Below are 19,709 nucleotides of genomic sequence, written 5' to 3'. Positions count from 1 at the left end.
CACCAAAAGGAACAGGAGAAGATGATCCCTTTTGTGTAATCATCTGTTGCCTCTCCTGATGCTGTATCATAGAGAAAGCTTTGTTGATTCCAGGAAGTGGTTCCATGGATAAGATTTGACTACGTATGACAGAGAAAGAATCATTTAAGCCCATTAAAAACAACATAAGATACTCCTTTTGCTGATGTTGTTCAAGAGCAGATTTTGAGCCACAAGTACAGACAGGAATGTTGGTATAGTATGATAGTTCATCCCAGAGAACCTTTTGCTTTGTATAATATTCTGTGACACTAAGAGTGCCTTGACGAGTGTTACCCATGGCCTGGCGAATTTCATAGATTCGAGTATCATTGGAGGCCGCATATCTAGCTTTCAGATCCAACCAGAGCTCACGAGCCGTGGATGAGCTGGACAAACTTCCTGCAATTTCTTTAGAAATGCAGTTCAATAACCAAGTCACTACAAGGCTATTACAACGTTTCCATGAAGCAAAACGGGAGTCCGTTTCAGAAATCGCTATCAAAGCACCATCAACAAAACCTTGCTTGTTACGAGCTTCAAGAGCGGTGATCATGGTCCGACTCCAAGTATGAAAATTATCCTCACCCGTGAGGGGAAGAGAAATAAGCTTATTGACTGCATAGTCGGCTGCAGTAAGATTGAAAGGATCATCAAAGGGATTTGGATGTGTGGTTCCAACAGTGGTTACCATGGTGGCTCCACCAGCGACTTCAAAAGGAGTAGACATTAGAAGAAAACGGAAGAAAATCAAATGATTGAGCGATCGCGAGATGGCTCCGATACCATGTAAAGAAAACAAGAAGCGTAAAGACTTTCAGAGAAAGTTGCTCAAGAACAGAGATCACTTTTTCAGTCTATTCTATGTATCCTGTACTCGTAATAACCTTTTCAGTTTGGATACTTGTACAGCTCCTACTTGCTTCGCTTTAAAAGACCTTGATCCTCTGCACTGCGTACCTCAATTTCTCTACTCGTTAACAGGTTGCATAGGCCTGCTCTCAGTTGTCTGTATCATGACCAACAAAATAAAAATATTATCTACCTTGTTTAATCAGTATGGGATGCAATTTGAGAATCTTTCGGGGCAAGGATATCATGTGATGAAGAAACAACAAAAGCAGGGGAGATGATGCATTTTGTTTTATCAATATAACCTACATGAAGACAGCTACTTGTCACTTGTTTTGTTCCTCAAAGAAACTGCCAGCACTGCACTCACAGCTGCACATACATTGCACCCAAAAAAATGTGTCATCACCCTTATTCAAATAAAATACAATTTAATAGTTGCCTTTTTAAGATTAAAAAAAAAAAACCAACAAAAAAGTTAGAAGGTTCATGATCGTGATTAAGCACCACACAGAACACATACAAAGTCACTTCAACATAGATATTGGTCTCGGTAGCTAACAAACAAGCAATCAATTTCATTGTGATTTTCTTGTCGGAACACAATCATATTCTGATTGAAGGTCTGGTTCAAACCAAGTTCATTACTAGTCATACAGAGAGAAGATGGCAGGGCAAGAGCAGAGGCGTCGCGGGGTAATCCTAGTCCCTTTCCCATATCAAGGACACATAAATCCGATGCTTCAGTTAGGCACCATCCTTCACTCCAGGGGCTTCTCTATCACAATTATCCACGCCAAATTCAACTCCCCTGACCCCTCTAACAACCCTGAATTCGTCTTCCATTCCATTCCGGACAACTTGTCTGTGAACCAAAAATCTTCAGGGGACATATTGGGCATCATATTGGCTTTGAATTTCAATTGTCAAACACCTTTCCAGGAATGTTTGGTTCAGTTGATTGAACAACAGGACCAACATGGGGAGATCTCCTGCGTTGTTTATGACGAACTCATGTACTTCTCTGAGTCGGTGGCTAGTCATCTGAGGATTCCGACCATTATCTTGCGCACGACTACAGCTGCCACTTTTGTTTCTCGCCTTACCCTGCAGAATCTCAAGGCAGAAGGCTATCTCCCTTTGCAAGGTGAATTCTCTAAAATATAGAATCGCATAGTCTCTAAGGCTTTTCTCTGTTTTTTTTTTTTTTAAGTTACTTTTGTTATAGATTCCATGTTGCTGGACCCAGTTCCTGATCTTCAACATCTCAGATTCAAAGATCTACCAATATCCATATTAGGGACACCAGAAATTTTTTTTCAACTGATATCCCACGTGAGCAATGTCAGAAAATCTTCGGCTGTCATTTGGAATACCACAGAATGCCTTGAGAAATCACTACTGATGCAGCTCAAGCAGCATTTCCAAGTTCCAATCTTTCCTATAGGCCCTATGCACAAATTTGCACCTACTTCCTCCAGTAGTCTACTAGAAGAGGACACAAGCTGCATTACATGGCTTGACAAGCAAACCCGTAATTCAGTATTGTATGTAAGTTTGGGGAGTTTAGCTTTGATGGACATCTCAGAACTAACAGAAATGGCTTGGGGCCTTGCCAACAGCAAGCAACCTTTCTTGTGGGTTATAAGGCCTGGTATAGTTAATGGTTCAAAATGGATTGAATTCTTGCCTCGGGGTTTTGTAGAATCCATTGCTGAAAGAGGTTACATTGTGAAATGGGTTCCACAGAAGGAAGTGTTGGCACACGATGCGGTGGGAGGGTTTTGGAGCCATTGCGGCTGGAACTCTACTATTGAGACTATATCCGAAGGGGTTCCAATGATATGCAAGCCATCCTTTGGAGATCAAAGAGTGAATGCTAGGTATGTGAGTCAAGTGTGGAAAACAGGCCTACATTTGGAAAATAATCTCGAAAGTCATGAGGTGGAAAGAACCATAAGAAGATTAATGGTGGATGAAGAAGGAGAAGAGATGAGACATAGAGCACGGGAATTGAAGGAGGAAGTTGAACAATGTGTTAGGAATGGAGGTTCGTCCAACAATCATTTAGAAGACTTTGTCAAACTTATAAGCTCCTTTTAACAAGTTTTGTGGCCATTCCCCGCTCTGTTCAACGCTGTGCCGGCCAGTTTTGTGAGACACTTGTATTAAGCACTTTTGCAAGGCAGGCCTAGAACTGGAGCAAAAAAATTCAAGAGTAAAAGCAAAGAAATATGTCGTGTTGGATCAGGGTTTAAGTGTGTTTTTATATGTGATAGGTTGGGCTTCCTCGAGTTGGCACTTGAGGAAGGCCTGGGAATAATGTCATATTAGATCGCCCTCACGTGTTGGACGTTTTTTTAATTTTACAATCAGAATTGTATTAGTTTTTGATTTGGAATCCAAAACGGATTAGGGTTTATTCTCTTGTGTTTCATTCTTTGAAATTTGTTGTCCTTCGTCCAAGCTTGTTGGCAAGTTGTGTCAAATCTCATTAAATCTTGTATCTTATTTCTTTATTTTATCTCCGCAGCTTTTTTGCATATACTATCACTCCAAATATAGAACCCTAATCCGAATTAGGTTATTGAACGATTTACTTGTTTGAATTTAAATCAATCCGGGTATGATCAATTAAGTATGTCTGAAATTCAATCTGAGTTAGGATTCAAACATATAAATATTTCGTAAACACGAAATGAAACTGATTTTTTTTTCCACCCCATGAGATGAAGTTTAGGAATCACCGGCCCATGTTTTAGGCTTTTAGGATATCTGAGTGATTTCGGAAATAGTAAAATTAGAGTTTAGGGAATACTAAACTGTCCAATCTCAGCCGCTAATCCACAGACCCACGCATATCAACCGTCGAACTTTCCTACTTGGTTTTATTATAAATTGAGTCCATCTGTTCACTTTGCTTGCCTTCGAAAACCCTAGGTCGGCGGCGGCTAGTTCTCTTCCTTCGCCGGCCTTTGAATTCGACTTGAGATTTGTGAATTCTTATTTCTGCTCGCATAAAATGCCGTCTCCTTTTTCGTTTTCAGTTTGCTACTCGAATTGTGTGCGCTTCGCAATCTGGTCAATGAGGACTTTCGTTCCCAATTGACTCGTTCCCTTGAAGCAATACAGATTGTGTTGTTCCATTTCATCACTCCTTGAGTTCAATTACTCATAGCTCCGGGAGAACACTGGGGCAACTATATTTAGTACTGTCTTTCTAGCAAGATGTATGAAAAATTGGTTATAGTCGCAGTCTATTGATGAATGGTGATGAGCCTAACAGACCTGTAATGATTTGCGGAAATGATCGCAACTCATTAAGAACATCTAAGGGACTGAGACTGAGTTTTGTTCATTATACTACTACTAGATCGATTTTTGTTTAATTTTGATGTTATTGTCTTGGCTTCCCTCCTACGGTTCATTAGCTTTGCACTCTGTTCATGTGTGCTAGTTAATATAAAATGTGAAGCCTACAAATTCTGTTCCCCTCGCTATCCGGTGCGGTTGCTAGTGTTGCATTTGGACGTTGGGGAGCTACATTTCATCAGTCACATGGTCGTCTGATTTGTATGTACTTGACTAAACTCTTTCACTGCAATAATTTTAAATATTGCTAAATGTTGTGTAGTGTAGCAGCGAGCGTGTTTATGTTTCTCCTGATTCTACATTGTTGGTAAGCAGACGTGTTTCACTATTTAAATGGTCATGGATTGGTAACGTGTTTCTCGCTATCCAATACTGTAATATCATGATGTTGGAGAAGTTAATCTAGTAATCCCCAAGGGAAGGCGTTTCTAAATTTTCATTGAAATGATGATATTTGAGCCCTGGATGGACATTTCAATCAGTTAGAAATAGTGAAATACGCATTCATTTATCTTCTTTCCTTCATATATTATGAATATGACTAAGTGCCTGCGATTATGGTTCTTCCAAGTAAATTCACTTTGAATTGTGGGACCATATCAATTATTTTTTCTGTAATTTTAAAAAATTTATTATTTGAAGAAAATATACATATTAAATACATAGCATTTCACTTAATTTTCCTTATGCTCAGCGCTTGTCTTTTATGGCACTTGTAATAGAGGGGCGAGTAGTCGAGTACTTTTTCTAGGACCATGAACACATAACACTAGGACCATGAACACGTAAACCATTCTGAAATTTGACTCAAAATGTTAATTTTGCATTGCATTTATTCGCTTTATTGTTATCACAATCTTGCATAGGTCCATGAAATTTACAGAATTTTCTTTATGATAACTTTTCTGGGTCTTGCTTGCAAGTGCTTTTACGGCACTAGTTGATGTAGTAGAGGCATGAACGACACAACTATACCAACCAATTATAATTTTTTTTTTAAAAGTTTGATTGCATTCACTTTGTGTTTGTAAATTCATCTATACTCTTGAGAACATTGTAAGTTAAAGGTTATATAAGTCTCGTTTTGTACCACACTTTTTTTAATCAATGCGTGTTATGAAATTATTTCATTTATTATGTTCTTCCTGCTGGAAGGAAGATTGCAAGTCTTATCTTACAACTTTCTCACTGTAGAAAGTCGATAATCATTCCAATTTGAGGCTTATCGTTTGTGTATGTTCTGAGGTTACCAAAGAAAAATTGATCCTCTGTGATCACTATGTTTGCAGAAGAAAAGCTTTGTTCAGCAAGAAATAATTGAGTAGAGTGACTTCATTGCGGGCCAAGTTGATCCTTATTTTTTTGCACTCGGTTTTTAAATTTTATTTAAGGTTGTGTCTTTAGAAATTATCTCGCATGGCAAGTTTTTTATACTGTCATTCATTGCTGAAACGATTATGTAGTTCATTCTTTGTTGATTGGTTGCCAACTTTGTGCTTATTTTTAATGCTGTTTATTTGGTTATACACCGTTTTTCAGTTGTTTATTTGATCATCCCATGGTGATTCTGTCATCACATGAAACAATGAATTTCTTAATTTCATGGTGAAAGGCTAGGGATGGTATTTGATTGTTTTGAAGCTGAGGATAAATAAGTTTTTTGTCGCTTAAACAAAAATGCGTCCTGTATTAACAGTTTGTATTATGAAACACTCGTTTTTGACAATGATCGGACGAGTGGTTATGGGAGTACTTGGATTGCTTTCAACTGTGAACAGTATGGATGAAGGAGAGTATAAAGTTATGGAATTAGTAGAATAAAAATACGCGGATAACTTGATCGTACGGTGGCAGTATTTGGTTAAGTTTCTGGCAAGGGAGGTTCGACCAGTCATCAGCAATCTCTGATTTGTAAAACATTAATTAAAAAGTATTTCTATATGTAGTATAGAAGCCGATTGTTGGAACATGGAAGAGGTGAATTTTTTTTTTTTTTGGATACATTCAGTTTCTTTTCAAAAAGAAGAGTTTTAAGTTGATAAATGGGAATGACCCAAAATGTTATATCTAGTGTGTTAGGGGCTTAGGGCATTGAATAAATACTATAAAAAATCTATTGGAATTAATGTTTGAAATCTAAAAATTAAACGAGAGCTTTTGTCACATGATATGATGTGCTGAAACCATTCACCAAAGGTAGTAATGATTGAAAAATGATGGAAACCCAAAAGGAAAAGAAAGATAATAAAAAAAGAAAAGCAATGGTAGATATTTCAGTTCTCGTTCAGAAAACTAGGAAAGCCTTGTGTCCGGTTGGCCCAGAAATCTTTACGATTATTTTAAAAAAATAAAAATAAGAAGGCCATTTCAATTGTACGTAAACCTCTCACGCGACCCTCTCTCACTTCGGCCCTGTAAGTCTGTAACGTAGTCTCAAATCCAATAACCGACTTGTTGATTAGCACGAATAAACAGAATCTCTCTCTATAGCTAGAACTAGCGGCAGCGGCGACTGTAGCGATGGCAAGCACAGACCCGATCACAGAGGAGGAAGATGCCCCTGCCGCCGAGGATGAAGATCCTATTCTCGATATGCATTGCCTGGTTACTTCCCTTATTTTTTTCTTTAATTTCGTTTATCTGTTGGTAACGTAGGGTTTTATTTATGATCTGGTTTGATGTTGCAGGATAGCAAAGTTGTATAGATTTGATAAGGATGGGAACCTGTGGAAGGAGAAAGGCGCTAGCACTGTTAAGTTTGTAACGCAAGGAGAGACCGGAAAGGTCCGCCTCGTTATGCGCCAATCGAAGACTCTCAAGATCTGTGCCAATCATCTCGATCCCTTACTTCTCGTCTCACTTATAATCGATCTACTTTCTGCTTTAGTATTCTTTCAGTCTGGTCAATATCTTTAGTTTTTTGCAGTTTTACCTAGCATGACCGTGCGTGCAAGAACACGCTGGTCACGAGAAGTCGTGTTTGGCATGCAACTGATTTCTCCGATGCTGATTTGAAGAAAGAGCTATTCGGATCTATTCAGAGTGAGCATACGTTTACCTTTTTGTCACTTTTTCGTGTGTTGTTTTGTGACGGCAATGATAAGGTTGTCCTGATAAGGTTGTATATCAGTTGATCTAGGTTGTCGCTAATTGGCATATGCCTCGAATTGGTGTTTCCCTTTGTGCACTCCATTTTAGTCTGACATTTTAATTTTGTTGTTCTTATCTTCTTATGTGTGTGTTGTTTTGCATTCCAATCATTTTGCATTTGCATGATTTTGATGTTGGTGCAGTTGTACGCAGTATTTACGGTATACCTATCAAGGTCTTAAATGCTATGAAGTTGAGCATTTTGATTTGTGTAAGATATCGACATAAGATGTGTGTTATTTAATAAATTGGTAGGTCAGCAGCATCTATACCAATATAGTTTTTGTTATTGCTTGGATCAGTGATATGAGTCCTTACACGTGGTGAATTACTGAACTCATGATTTCAGGATTTCTAATGTTTCTTGAAAATCTTGAGAGTTATTGAGTACCCCAGTTGCTCATGAAACTGTTGTGGTAACCTGGTGTGAACAATTCTTTGGAATATAATGGAGATTTGTATCCAGGACAGAGATTTGAGTGTCACCTTCTCATATATCTTGTTTTAGGTTAGGTGGTAAGATATACACTTTGATAATTACATTGTAAGTTTCAGTGAGAAGGCGAATGATGAATAAGTGATTACAGAGGTTAATTGTCTACAGAAAATTGAACATAAGCATGTCCTTTTGCATATAGTGGGAGAAAGAGCATATTTTCACAGGATTGTACGATGATTGATTATATTATGTTAATTTGTCTTTCACGGAAATGTGGTGACCTTTTTATTTTGTTTTATTGTGCTGTATTAATCGATGTGAGACTGAATATATATGATCATAAATGAAGGACTTTAAGCATTTTTAGTCCCTGCCATTTGTATATTTCTACATGGTTCAGGTAGTAACTACTGAAATTTAAATATATTGCTTATGGATGATGTTTAACAGTCTCGAAAGCATATGTTTGTCGGTATTTTATGAAATTAATTGATGAGTGGATTTTTTTTTTGAAAACAAAGTTCTCAGAACTTTGTGATTTTCTAGAAAACAAAAACAACTAGTGATTGCTAAGTCAGATAACTCTTAAATCTTATTGATGTGAGCACAACTCTAGTGGGCCAGTTTTGTTATGAAAATTTGGTTCTGATTATCTTGAAGGTGGAAGACTCTGCTTTGTTTCTGTTGATGAAAAAGAAAATATTATTGTGGAAAATAAATCAACTTCAAAACCTTCGGAATATGAAGTCAACTTTTTGGTAACCTATATTTATAGTTTTCTTGGAAAATGTTGTTTTAAATAGTTTCTGATTGGTATTTAATCTATCTTTAGTGGAAGAACTAGGTTAGATTTTTGGATGTGATGGCGGATATCTTTTATATTAGGGTTAGCCATGATCTGAATGAAGTTGGTTATGGTTAATAAAATCCAGGTGATTCATTTAAGGATTAATTAGAGGCTTTTGGAGCTTGACTGCTTGAGTATTATCACAATGATAGATACACACTTGATGTGATACTATTTTGTGAAAGGACTTGTTTCTAACGATGTGAGTGCTTTTGGCTTTTATGTCAATTTGCTTCTCTAAGTGAATGTGTTTGAACTTGTTAATGCTTTATACTTTTTTTTAGTGGTGGTATTTTCAGAAGCGTTTGTCTCTTACATGGAATGTTGATATTTGGTCTCATTAGAAAATTAGATTGCAAAACATTTCAAATGAGGTAAAAAATTAGAAAATAAGGATGCTACTGCTGGGTTTATGATAAATTTGGTGTTGGAGGAAAAGAAAAATGAGGTAAAAAAGGGCAAGGAGGCAACTGCTGCTGCTAGTGAGGAGAAGGAAACTAAGAGTGTTGCACCTAGGATGACAAAGATACGAGACTCAGCCAGTCAAAAATGACTAGCCTGCGATTTGAAAGGATTGGTAATGTGGCCTGCTCAGACAAGTACCTTCACATTCTTCATTCCTTTGCGCTAGTGAATCTTTGAGCTGGGATGGTAGGGGTCTATGCATCCTTAACTTTGAGTCTCTAAACATTTTATTAATATTTGCTTGTGTTTTCATGTGGAGGGTTGTGATTTTATGGTTTGGGTACTTGGGAGTTTATTTATCTAGGCCTTACACACAAGTTTTTAATTGCGTAGTTAGGTCTGGGCAGCATGTTAAAGTGGGAGAGAAGTCCAAGGCTCCTAGCAAGTTCTATTGTATTCAGAAGTTTGCTTGCGGCCACTTAGATTAATGCTTAAGATTAATGATGGGTTAGGGCGTGGTCTGAGGCAGACGAAGTTTGCTTGCTGGAGACAAGCCTGAAATATCTTTGGGCGCGCCGCAGTCCCAGTCTTCTTTTGCTTCACTGTACTTTTCTAGTTTAGTTTAAATGGGTCTATTATTATTGGGCTTCTATGGCCTGGGATAGTAGGGTTCTATTCTTGTTGGGCTTTTTAATTTATGTTGGGCGTTAGCCTATAATTCAGTAATTCCGTAAGGATTTTGGCCCAGTTTTTTTGCCCATTCTTGTTGGGCTTCTTGATTAAGTTGGGCCTAATTGATATTGATGGGGTTTCTCCCCAGAGTTGGGCTTCTTAGTTTAAGTTGGGCCTAAGCTTAGTATGCTATGTTGATGGTGTTTTGGTCTAAAATGGGGCCTATTCTTGTTGGGCTTCTTTGATTTAGTTGGGCCTAATCAATGTTGATAGTTTTGGCCCAAAACAGGTCCCATTATTGTTGGGCTTCTGTAATTAAGTTGGGCTCAATGAATCTTAATAAGGATTCGGCACAAAGCCGGGCCCGTTCTTGTTGTGCTTCTTTTATTATATTGGGCCTATTCCATCGTTACAGTGTTTCGGCCCAAAACCAGGCCCATTCTTGTTGGGCTTCTTAGTTTAGATTGGGCCCATTTTATGTTAATGGGTTTTGCGTAAAACCTGGCCCATCTTGTTGGGCTTCTTAATTTAAGTTGGGCCTATTTCATGTTGATGGTTCTCCGCCCAAACTCGGTCCATCCTTGTTGGGCGTCAAGTTTTGGTTGGGCCTTTTCATGTTGATGCATTTTGGCCCAAAACTAGGCCCATTCCATTGGGCTTCTTAGTTTAAGTTGGGCCTATTCCATGTTTTTGGGTTTTGGCCCAAAACTGGGCCCATTCTTGTTGGGCTTCTTAGTTTTAGTTGGTCCTATTTCATGTTGACAGCTTTCGGCCCAAATCTCGGCCCATGTGATGGGGCTAATTCTAGTCGGGCTTCCTGGGCCTAATCCAAATTAATGGGGTTCGATCCAAAACTGGGCACATTTAGTTGGTCGTCTTAGTTTAAATTCGGCATATTCTATGATGGGGTTTCGGCCCAAAATTGGGCCCATTGTTTTTGTGCTACTTAATTTTAATTGGGCTTTTGCAAGAAAGGGTTCGGCCCAAAATTGGGCGTTCTTAGTTTAAGTTGGTCCAAGCTTGTTCGTTTGAGTTGGAAGAATCCCTGTTGATAAAAGGCTAAATAAGATTCCGGTAACAAGAAGTTGAATTAGTTCATAAAAAAAAAACACGTTAAATTTACGAATATCCTGCATTGTTGGTTGAATATAATAATAATCCTTACATAAAAAACAAATATTCTAACACCATCCAGAATCATCACACAGACTATCAAAAGAAATTGCAGTTGTGGATTTGATTATTACTTATGTATGAAATATAATGAAAATAAAGAAGGGATAATGAACAATGCAACCAGAAAAAGCCACTTGAAAGTTGGAAAGAAAGAATGGATAATGAACATACAGGAAATGATAACTGATGAAAGGATAATGTAAGCAGGACAAAATATTCATGCCAAAACAAAACACCTTTACCATCACCGCATAAGAAAGAACAAAATGGATTCTGGCCTCACGGCATTATTTTTCCTGTGGGCACTATTCCTTGGAGGCAATATCATGATCCGAGGATCAGAAATGAAATTAAGGTACATGATCTCACTAGTAAAGTTTCCATCACAGGAAGAATCCAAAGCAAACCATTTTGCACACTAAAATCACCCAATATGACCCAAAATAAGCTCCAATTGCAGGACAGATGAGCCTCATTACCTTGATAGGTCATTGAAGCAACTTCAACATTATCCTATGAAAGTTTAAAGGCCCACATAAAGGAACAAAACTAAATTCCCTTGATCATTTAGAGTGTTAAACCTTTGCCAGATTACTGGCAGCAAAAGGGGCAGCAGGAGTAAACACCACCAGTGACTAGGCTGAAATCACGCACAATAGAAATCCACAAAAATGTGGAAAAGAATATACAGTCCCACAAAAACCTAGCTTCTTCGCAGATTAAACAAACGGAAAGCAATCAGATATCTAGAATAGAAATGGACTCATGGATTTCCAGTGCACACTCAGAACTCAAAGAGTACTTAAAAATCGAGGAAAGCAATCAGATATCTAGAATAAAAATGGACTTGCAGATTTCCAGTACACACTCAGAAATCAAAGAGCACTTAAATCACCGAAGGTTGCTCCTTTGGCATTGCTAAGGAAAAAGAGAAGATTTTCAGTGGGATGAGAAACAATTGCATAAAAAACAACAGCGCTACATAACTCACCAGCAAAAGCGACACCAAGTTGAAAGGGTTTGGTGCAATGGTCCTTTGGTCTGGGGATAATATTCTTGTAAATCAGCTCTAAAATGTCTCAAAAGATGATTGTCTCTGTTAGAAAGAGCAATAATATCATCCATTTGTAAGCAACGAGTGAAACTAACATAGCAAGGAAAAACAATCATGGAACTATTTGGAAAAAATATATAAGAAACACAAAAGGACATTATCTCCCCATAACTGGCATAGCACCATTGCAGATGCAAGCTTTCCAAACTTTCTTCATCATGCATCAACTTTTGCAACTCTTCCTTCCTCTTTTCTTGTGCTTTCAGAATATATTCGAAATACCCAATCTGATCGACATGTTAATATCTGATAGAACAGAACAATTACCATAGGAGGTACATCCGAGTTTTAATACTGAATGAAAAACGAGGTAAAATTTAAAAGTTTAAAAATTGTTTTAAACATCAATATTTCATGTCCAGGAAAACTCACATATCAAAGAACCCCAAACGATTTGGAAAACAGCCACAAACTATTTGGGTGAAAGGTTTTGATGATGACTTATATAGTTATATGTAAATGAAAAGCACAAGCATGCCATTTGATTTACTCAAATGAAAACCCTTTCATGCGCACTTGTTCTGAAAATTGTTCACAACTCAGACAACATAGTGTTACAGTAGAAAGTGCATATTCATTATCCTTATATGAATTCTTAAAGGAATTGTGAACTTGAAAGAGCACTCCATCAATCAAAAAGAATTAAGATTAAGAATTATCAACATAGCACTCATTCGTACAAACATTAACATATAAGATAGGATTAATCATGAAGCAGGATAGTAATCAACATCAACACTGTATTTATTTACTGATATAATTATATCTTCCATTTCACCAAATTGGAAAAATCACCGACGGTGAAGCTGCAGTCAACAATTATATAAGTCACACTACGGTATTTGAATAAAATATAAAATTGTTGTATAAGCTTTAAAACATAATTCAAAATTTTTACTTTCCAATACGCTTTCTGTTTCTAGCATTTAGCTGACTGTGGACATTGTACTATTCAGATACTTGGAAATCAAACATGGCACAAATTACCAATGAAAGATGCATAGATATATATCATTTATGTTAATAATCTCCAGACTAGAAATCTGAGAGTCCTAAGGCAAATGGTAATAGGAAACAGAAAGGTTCAGTCAATCACAGCAACAAACTGATGAATATCAACACAAAATCGGAGCACACGATTGTCAAGTAACAAGTGATAATTGAAGAAGTTAAGGAAATTAATATGTCTAAGAACATTTATTCAAAAAATAATAATTAAGAACAACAAAAAAATCCATTAGCAGTTTGCCAAACCCCACATGTCATGGACTCATTATGTAGTTCACACATGCCAAACTGTATACATTCTCATATCACATTGTACACATGGGAAATTTTCAGTCACACATCACTAGTTCAATGTCATACAATATCCAACACATCCAAGCAAACCTCTATTTAACTTAAGCAACAGTTTTATCTCTTCCCTAGGAGAATAGGAGTTAATTTTAAAAGGACAAAAAAAAGTGAAACAATCATCACCATGAGGTTATCCTCAATCTTTGCAACTAGACCATGAATGATATCCACCATCTCCTTTAACAGATGCAGTGTTGGATACTTTGCTTTGTTCTATACCAATCTAGCATCACAGCACAAAATTCAGTAAATAACACCAAAAACAAATGTCAAACTCAGATTATACCAGCAATATTCCGTGAAATACATACCTTGTTAGCAATTACATAGAGAGATATGAGAAAATAGGCACACCATCAACAGTGACGGCACTGCTCTCCACGTCCGAAACCTTGTCCAACTCCTCGATCTTTCACCTGATCTTGTGCGAAACTACCACTACAAAATTCTCAGGAAAAGAACACGTCTCAACAAGCTTCAATTTCACATTATCGCAAAAAGAAGTCAACTATCATACGAACTCGATTAATACACAAAAAGACATAATTATCGTACCTTTTGAGAGATCATCGTCGAGTGTAAGGAGAGGATGCAGGTACGGACACGGAGATTTTGAATATTTAACTGAGAAATCGAAATAAACTCAAGCATATCATTAGATATCCAAAACAAAATAAAACCTCGTAGATCAAGTAAGAGAGAACATGGAGCGTACTCTATAAAGAGGAGTATCGAACGACTGCCTAGAGATCAGTTCCCGTAGACGGCTCCATTGAGACTTGAACAGAAGAGACACTACCAGGTACCTAGACGTCATTGATGCTTCGCCTTTCGGGAGAGGGAGAATGCGAAAGAGAGAGAAGGATGTGTCTCGCTAGGGCAAAAACGAAAGATTAGTTTCCTGACAATTCCGGATTTAACTTCAGATGTACGAGATTGGAATATTTAACTGAGAAATCGAAATAAACTCATGCATAACATTAGATATCCAAAAGGAATTCATCATCAAACCTCGTAGATCAAGTAAGAGAGAACAGGGAATGAACTCTATAAAGAGGGGTATCGAACGACTGCCTAGAGATCAATCCTCGCGGATCACTCCATTGAGAAGACACGCCATTGAAGCTTCGCAGCCCTTTCGAGAGAGGGAGAACGCGATAGGGAGAAGGATTTGTCTCGCTAGGGCAAAAATGAAAGATTAGTTAACTGACAATTCCAGATTCTGCTTTCGGTCTCCCGCCCATAGCATAGCGGTGCTTGGTCTCCAGCCCATCCTTTAGTTTGCCACGTGGAGATGATAAACTTTTGAAACCGACTACCGCATGTCACACAATGACGAAATAGTCCAGTAGATCGACTGACCGTAGAAAATTGCCTAATTTTCTTTAAACTACTCCAGCTGGTCGATAAAAGTATAAATGCAAAATAAATGGATTAACTGAATGAGAAATTAAAAGATGCGAGGCCAATCATTATTCACAAATTTGTTCGTTCTGAAATATTTTCAAGGCTCTCAATTCTTAACTGCAGTCTATTTGAAAGACACCACTCACACTGACCCAAACTACGTACCACATAACCAATCTGTCCAACACATCTCCAAGAGACCTATTGGAGATTGGTAAATTCCGAGCCTAACTGCAATACTCCAAGAAAAATGTATTTGAAATATCCACACAAAAGGGGAAAAAAAAAATCCGCAGCTCTAAAGAACGCCAACCTTGACAAACATGAAGACTCTCAAGGAAAAAAGGTCAAAGAACAACAAGCACATTGAGTACACCGCTCAACTAAAGAAGTAGAGAACAACAGTATCCCTGGGAGTGGGAGCACATGCAAAAACTAGTTTATGCGGCCATCGAACCGAATATGACCTTCTGGTTTTTAAAAAGCCCAATCTAAAAACTGGTTAATTGGGCCATAAACCGAATAGGCCCATTTTATTATTAAAAAAGCCCAATGCCCCATGAATCTACGTCAAAATGGAGTCCAGAGTCTTCCAAGGAAAAAAAAAACAGACAATTGGTACTAAGAGCATTTTGAACAACTTAATTGTAAAAAGATCATAAGTTTTTTTAAAATTGTAAAAAAGTACAATTTAAGGGTAATTTGATCATCTAACTTAAAATATTTTTTGGTTTATACCTTCAATACCCTCATTCTTCTTCTTCTCTACTAAAAGCTATCTCCTTCTTTCTCTCCTCCTCCTCCTCCTCCTTCGTCTTCTCCTACTCCTCCTCCTCCTCCTCCTCCTCCTTCTTCTTCTTCTTCTGGTTCTCGATATGAATTGTTCTTCGTTGCCTTCTTCTTCGTTTTTGGCCGAGCTTCTCCTCTCTTCATCCCCTTCTTCTTCGTTTCTAGATCTAGACTACATCAAGTTGTTCTTGTCTCCGTTTTTTACAGATCTTGACTATGCTTTATTGCTTAATTTGGATTGTGCTTCGTTCTCTCTTCTCTCCTTCTTTGCTATGTCTGGTTTGTACCTCTCTTGCCCATTCTGGAAAAATATTTACAGTTGCATAGATGTATCACTATAGTATCACCAATACCAAAAATCCACTAAAATGAAACAAATTGAACCAGTATGCATACTTACTCTTCCTAATTATTTCTCCTTTCTTGATTTTCTTTTCTTCGTTACCTCTCTTACTATTTCTGGAAAACATTTACAGGTGCAGAGATGTATCACTATAGTATCACCAACACAAAAAATCCACTAAAATGATACCATTGAACCATGAAGACATGTAATGCAATCAAATTTGCATTCCAACATTTGTATTATCATTTTATGAGGAAAATATATAAATTGAATACTAAATTGGATCCTCTGTTTAAAGTATCACTATTGTATCAGTTCAACGGAATACCAAAGAAAAATGTCATATCTGCACTAAAATTCACCAGTAAACAAATCAAAAATCCCTCAACCACTTACATTCCCACAAATTGATTGTTGATATCAATTTAATGAAATACACATTTAGTATCACTATAGTATCAATCATTTGCTGCAATTACAAAAGTTTCACTATAGTATCAGTTTACCAAAATTTCAAAAAAAAAGTAGCTTCTGCACCAGAAACAACATTAGTCAAACCAAAATTCAAAAATGTTGAAGGAAAATACATGAAAATTAACCACATGAAAACTTCAAATGAACAAAAATATCAGTATTGTATCAAAAGCCCTAACAGATTTCAACTAACCCTAACTAGCAAATGCACCAGAAATTAACCAAAATTTTCAAAAATCAAGACATATAAACATGATTTGAAAACGAACAAAGGTTTTCGGTGCACAAATTTCAGATAATATCACCAAAGTATCCATTAATTGAAAAAAGCTTTGGGTATATAATATGCTAACCATTTTCCAGAAAATCAGTATAGTATCACTCAAGATTGAGAAAGAAGCGTCATTATAGATGTGAAATCTCTGAAAATGGAGGTTTTAAGGTCTGAAAATCAATTTTTTTTACAGTTCGTGGAGAGAGAAAATCGTTGTGTGATGGAGAGAGAAAATCACAGTGTGAGGGGAGGTTTCGTGGTAGAGATAATAAAATATGAGGTTATTTTGGTAAAAGCAAGTCTCCATTAGACTTTTTTAAAAGGATGTTTTAATGATTGTATTTTTTTACAAATAAGTATAATCTATTGTATCGCCCCGATTTTCCCAAAAAAAAATCAACTTCAAACATTCAGGACGGGAATAGAGAGTTCCATTATGATTTATGGCATTATCAATTCTGAAACAGTTACCTTTCGAAGGAGAGTGGAATCTCCGCAAGCCGCGATTGTTTTTTCCTGAAGCTACTAGAATACTCCCCTGCACCTTATAAATCCCCTCATACTCCTAGTCTTTATGCAGCAGTGACGATTGGCATCGAGAATTTGTTGTGCAAAGTTCAAATCAATTAGGGTTCAATTGGTTGTGCAAAAATGTCGTTGATTCCTAGCTTCTTCAACAACCGACGAAATAGCGTCTTCGACCCCTTCTCTCTCGACGTTTGGGACCCTTTCAAAGACTTTCCTTTCCCTTCCCCTACTATACCTCGTGAGAATTCAGCATTCGTGAACACTCGAGTGGACTGGAAGGAGACACCGGAGGCTCACGTGTTCAAGGCAGATCTGCCAGGGCTGAAGAAAGAGGAAGTGAAGGTGGAGATCGAAGATGACAGAGTGCTTCAGATCAGCGGAGAGAAGTATGTGGAAAAGGAAGACAAGAACGATACTTGGCACCGTGTGGAGCGCAGCAGTGGAAAGTTTATGAGGAGGTTTGGGTTGCCGGAGAATGCCAAGATGGAGGGGATCAAGGCTTCAATGGAGAACGGTGTACTCACGGTGACTGTGCCTAAAGAGGAAGTGAAGAAAGCCGATGTCAAGGCTATTGAGATATCTGGATGAAAGCTAAAACGGTGTCGCATTGTAAGATTTTCAGTTTCCTAATGACTGAGACCAGGATTTTAGAATTTTTTAGATTTCAACTATGTTTGTATGATTGTATCACTGAAACTACTATTATATATTAACATGAGGAAGTGCCCAGTTTAGGGATTAAAAGCATGGGCGTGACTGCATGACCTGATTTGTGACAAAAGGATTTTGCATAACAGTGTTCATTGGAGGAGTTTACTTTAGTCATGTCTGAAAAAAAAGGCCTGGTGCTGGAAAACACATTGGAGAGGTAGAAAAAACTTTTTCCTGAGTTCACCACCACACTCGTAGATCTTCAACAAGCTGACCGCTAATATGTTTACACAAGTGACTTTAAAACCCAAACCACAAACTTTCCACAACTCGCAAAGAAGGAAATTGACGGTGGAGAAAGAAAAAGATGAGATGAGGCAGATAGCAAAGGATTTTAAGGAGAAGGTTGAATGATATATTAGGGATGGTGGCACTTCCAGTAATAATTGAAATGCATTGGTAGAATTCAGTATTGTACATAAGTTTTGGGAGCCTAGCGTCCCCGGAAGAGGCAGAACTGAAAGAGATGGCTTGGGGTCTTTCTAACAGCAACCAACCATTCTTGTGGGTAATAAGGCCTGGTTCGGTAAATGGTTCAGAGTGGATTGAGTTTTTGCCCCAAGGTTTTGCAGAAGCCACTGGTGAAAGAGGCTTTATTGTAAAATGGGCGCCCCAGAAGAGCCATTGTGGCTGGAACTTAACACTTGAAAGTATAGCGGAAGGGATTCCAATGATATGCAAACCATGCATCGGAGATCAAATGGTGAATGCCAAGTATGCGAGTAATGTGTGGAAAATAGGCCTGCATATGGAGAACAGTTTGGAAAGGGAAGAGGTGGAAATAGCCTTAAGACGACTAATGGTGGACAAGGAAGGCAATGAAATGAGGCAGAGAGCAATGGATTTGAAGAAGAAGATTGAACAATCTGTTGGGATTGGTGGTTCTTCCAACAATCATTTGGTAGACTTGGTCAAATTCATAAACTCGTTGTAGACTAGTCTTCTCCGACAGTATTCCAAGTAACTCTCGTAATAAACTGAGAATAAATTCAAGGATCAAATCCATGTTGTCTTCATGAAGCTTGGCATAAGACAATCATTTATGAAAGTTAGATTTTTATTGGCCTATGTAGTATGTAAGCCGTGTGGCATAAACAAACGGGTACCCTAATGAGATAAAGATTCCCGTGGATCAGTGTAATATAAGAGTTCGTACTTCCTTTTAGTCTATTGTGGACATGACTGCATCTGTTGGGAACTCAAGAAGAAAGGACAACTTAGCCTCAAGGAGGAAGCTAAAACAGGGCAACTTTGTTTTATTTTGAAGGATCTTACGCGATTGTTTTCATTGAAGAGAGTTAACTGGCCACATTTAGTACTGCCTCTGTAGGAATATCCTTCAATCGCAAGGGTTGAGATTCATGAAAATTAACAAATTATCCTCTTGAATAAGAAAAAAAGTGTCACTTAAGATGCTGATATATAGAACTACATATGCTGATATATTTCAACACTCCTTTTTATCACAGATATATTTCAACACCCCTTCCTTTATCACTGTTATTCACACTATAGGCAGATATAAAAGTAAGAACTTTTTTCTTGGACACTCGAGCCACTAATTCGAGTGGTAAAGATGGAGTGTATCACCCTAATGATCAGGATTCGAATCCCTCTTCCCGTCTCAAAAAAAAAAAAAAACACTTTTCTTGGTCCACAAGCTCTTTTGACTTTTCTATTACCAATGAGTAAAAGATTAAAACTTGCACAGCAAGTATGGGAGTGGTACAAAACGTTACACCCAAGCATAAGAATTCAGCACTAATCCAAAGTAAA

General features: G+C 37.6%; 4 protein-coding genes, 1 long non-coding RNA gene and 2 other non-coding genes across 15 annotated transcripts; 6 read left to right on the top strand and 1 right to left on the bottom strand.

Annotated features, from left to right (window-relative positions):
• The first annotated feature begins 1,388 nt into the window (after positions 1-1,388).
• Positions 1,389-3,292, top strand: LOC120002867 (UDP-glucose iridoid glucosyltransferase-like). 2 transcript variants are annotated; one of them, XM_038851720.1, is made up of 2 exons: positions 1,389-2,017; positions 2,120-3,292. In XM_038851720.1, the coding sequence occupies exons 1-2, from the start codon at positions 1,537-1,539 to the stop codon at positions 2,971-2,973; spliced, it is 1,335 nt and encodes a 444-aa protein (XP_038707648.1). In that variant the 5' UTR covers positions 1,389-1,536; the 3' UTR covers positions 2,974-3,292. The 2 variants fall into 2 exon arrangements, with proteins under 2 accessions (XP_038707648.1, XP_038707647.1); XM_038851719.1 differs by having other exon boundaries at positions 2,099-3,292.
• An 846-nt stretch (positions 3,293-4,138) lies between these two features.
• Positions 4,139-4,218, top strand: LOC120003156. Its single transcript, XR_005469288.1, has one exon. It is a non-coding gene; the product is annotated as a small nucleolar RNA SNORD25 (small nucleolar RNA).
• Positions 4,219-4,275: 57 nt separating this feature from the next.
• LOC120003188 lies at positions 4,276-4,418 on the top strand. The gene has a single exon (XR_005469308.1). It is a non-coding gene; the product is annotated as a small nucleolar RNA snoR136 (small nucleolar RNA).
• Positions 4,419-6,615: 2,197 nt separating this feature from the next.
• Positions 6,616-7,467, top strand: LOC120001493 (ran-binding protein 1 homolog c-like). The gene is made up of 2 exons (XM_038849852.1): positions 6,616-6,846; positions 6,930-7,467. Exons 1-2 carry the CDS (start codon positions 6,797-6,799, stop codon positions 7,156-7,158), a joined length of 279 nt encoding a protein of 92 aa, XP_038705780.1. The 5' UTR covers positions 6,616-6,796; the 3' UTR covers positions 7,159-7,467.
• A 3,500-nt stretch (positions 7,468-10,967) lies between these two features.
• On the bottom strand, positions 10,968-15,396 carry LOC120003127. Of its 8 annotated transcripts, none has more exons than XR_005469275.1 (6): positions 14,416-15,396; positions 14,120-14,305; positions 13,960-14,028; positions 12,158-13,842; positions 11,923-12,027; positions 10,968-11,849 (listed from the first exon to the last, which is right to left on the bottom strand). It is a non-coding gene; the product is annotated as an uncharacterized LOC120003127 (long non-coding RNA). The 8 variants fall into 8 exon arrangements; XR_005469276.1 differs by having other exon boundaries at positions 10,968-12,291; positions 13,528-13,627; positions 13,716-13,842; positions 14,416-15,369; XR_005469270.1 differs by having other exon boundaries at positions 11,923-13,842; positions 14,416-15,395.
• Positions 15,397-17,110: 1,714 nt separating this feature from the next.
• LOC120001821 (18.5 kDa class I heat shock protein-like) lies at positions 17,111-17,969 on the top strand. The gene has a single exon (XM_038850294.1). The coding sequence runs from the start codon at positions 17,346-17,348 to the stop codon at positions 17,808-17,810; it is 465 nt and encodes a 154-aa protein (XP_038706222.1). The 5' UTR covers positions 17,111-17,345; the 3' UTR covers positions 17,811-17,969.
• Positions 17,970-18,155: 186 nt separating this feature from the next.
• Positions 18,156-19,495, top strand: LOC120001984 (UDP-glucose iridoid glucosyltransferase-like). The gene is made up of 3 exons (XM_038850516.1): positions 18,156-18,278; positions 18,337-18,834; positions 19,403-19,495. The coding sequence occupies exons 1-3, from the start codon at positions 18,156-18,158 to the stop codon at positions 19,493-19,495; spliced, it is 714 nt and encodes a 237-aa protein (XP_038706444.1).
• The last annotated feature ends 214 nt before the right edge of the window (positions 19,496-19,709 follow it).

Source organism: Tripterygium wilfordii, chromosome 7 (assembly GCF_013401445.1).
Source record: "Tripterygium wilfordii isolate XIE 37 chromosome 7, ASM1340144v1, whole genome shotgun sequence".
Lineage (NCBI taxonomy): Eukaryota > Viridiplantae > Streptophyta > Magnoliopsida > Celastrales > Celastraceae > Tripterygium > Tripterygium wilfordii.
This window is presented reverse-complemented; position numbering and strand designations above follow the sequence as displayed.

Bases quoted from the DNA above. Each gene is read 5' to 3' on its own strand.
- LOC120002867 (XM_038851719.1), top strand. From the start codon at position 1,537: ATGGCAGGGCAAGAGCAGAGGCGTCGCGGGGTAATCCTAGTCCCTTTC. The intron at 2,018-2,098 runs GTGAATTCTCTA...CTTTTGTTATAG, and splicing joins AGGCTATCTCCCTTTGCAAG to ATTCCATGTTGCTGGACCCA.
- LOC120001493 (XM_038849852.1), top strand. From the start codon at position 6,797: ATGCCCCTGCCGCCGAGGATGAAGATCCTATTCTCGATATGCATTGCC. The intron at 6,847-6,929 runs GTTACTTCCCTT...TTGATGTTGCAG, and splicing joins TTCTCGATATGCATTGCCTG to GATAGCAAAGTTGTATAGAT.
- LOC120001821 (XM_038850294.1), top strand. From the start codon at position 17,346: ATGTCGTTGATTCCTAGCTTCTTCAACAACCGACGAAATAGCGTCTTC.
- LOC120001984 (XM_038850516.1), top strand. From the start codon at position 18,156: ATGTTTACACAAGTGACTTTAAAACCCAAACCACAAACTTTCCACAAC. The intron at 18,279-18,336 runs GTTGAATGATAT...ATGCATTGGTAG, and splicing joins CAAAGGATTTTAAGGAGAAG to AATTCAGTATTGTACATAAG. The intron at 18,835-19,402 runs GTAGACTTGGTC...TTTTTATCACAG, and splicing joins GTTCTTCCAACAATCATTTG to ATATATTTCAACACCCCTTC.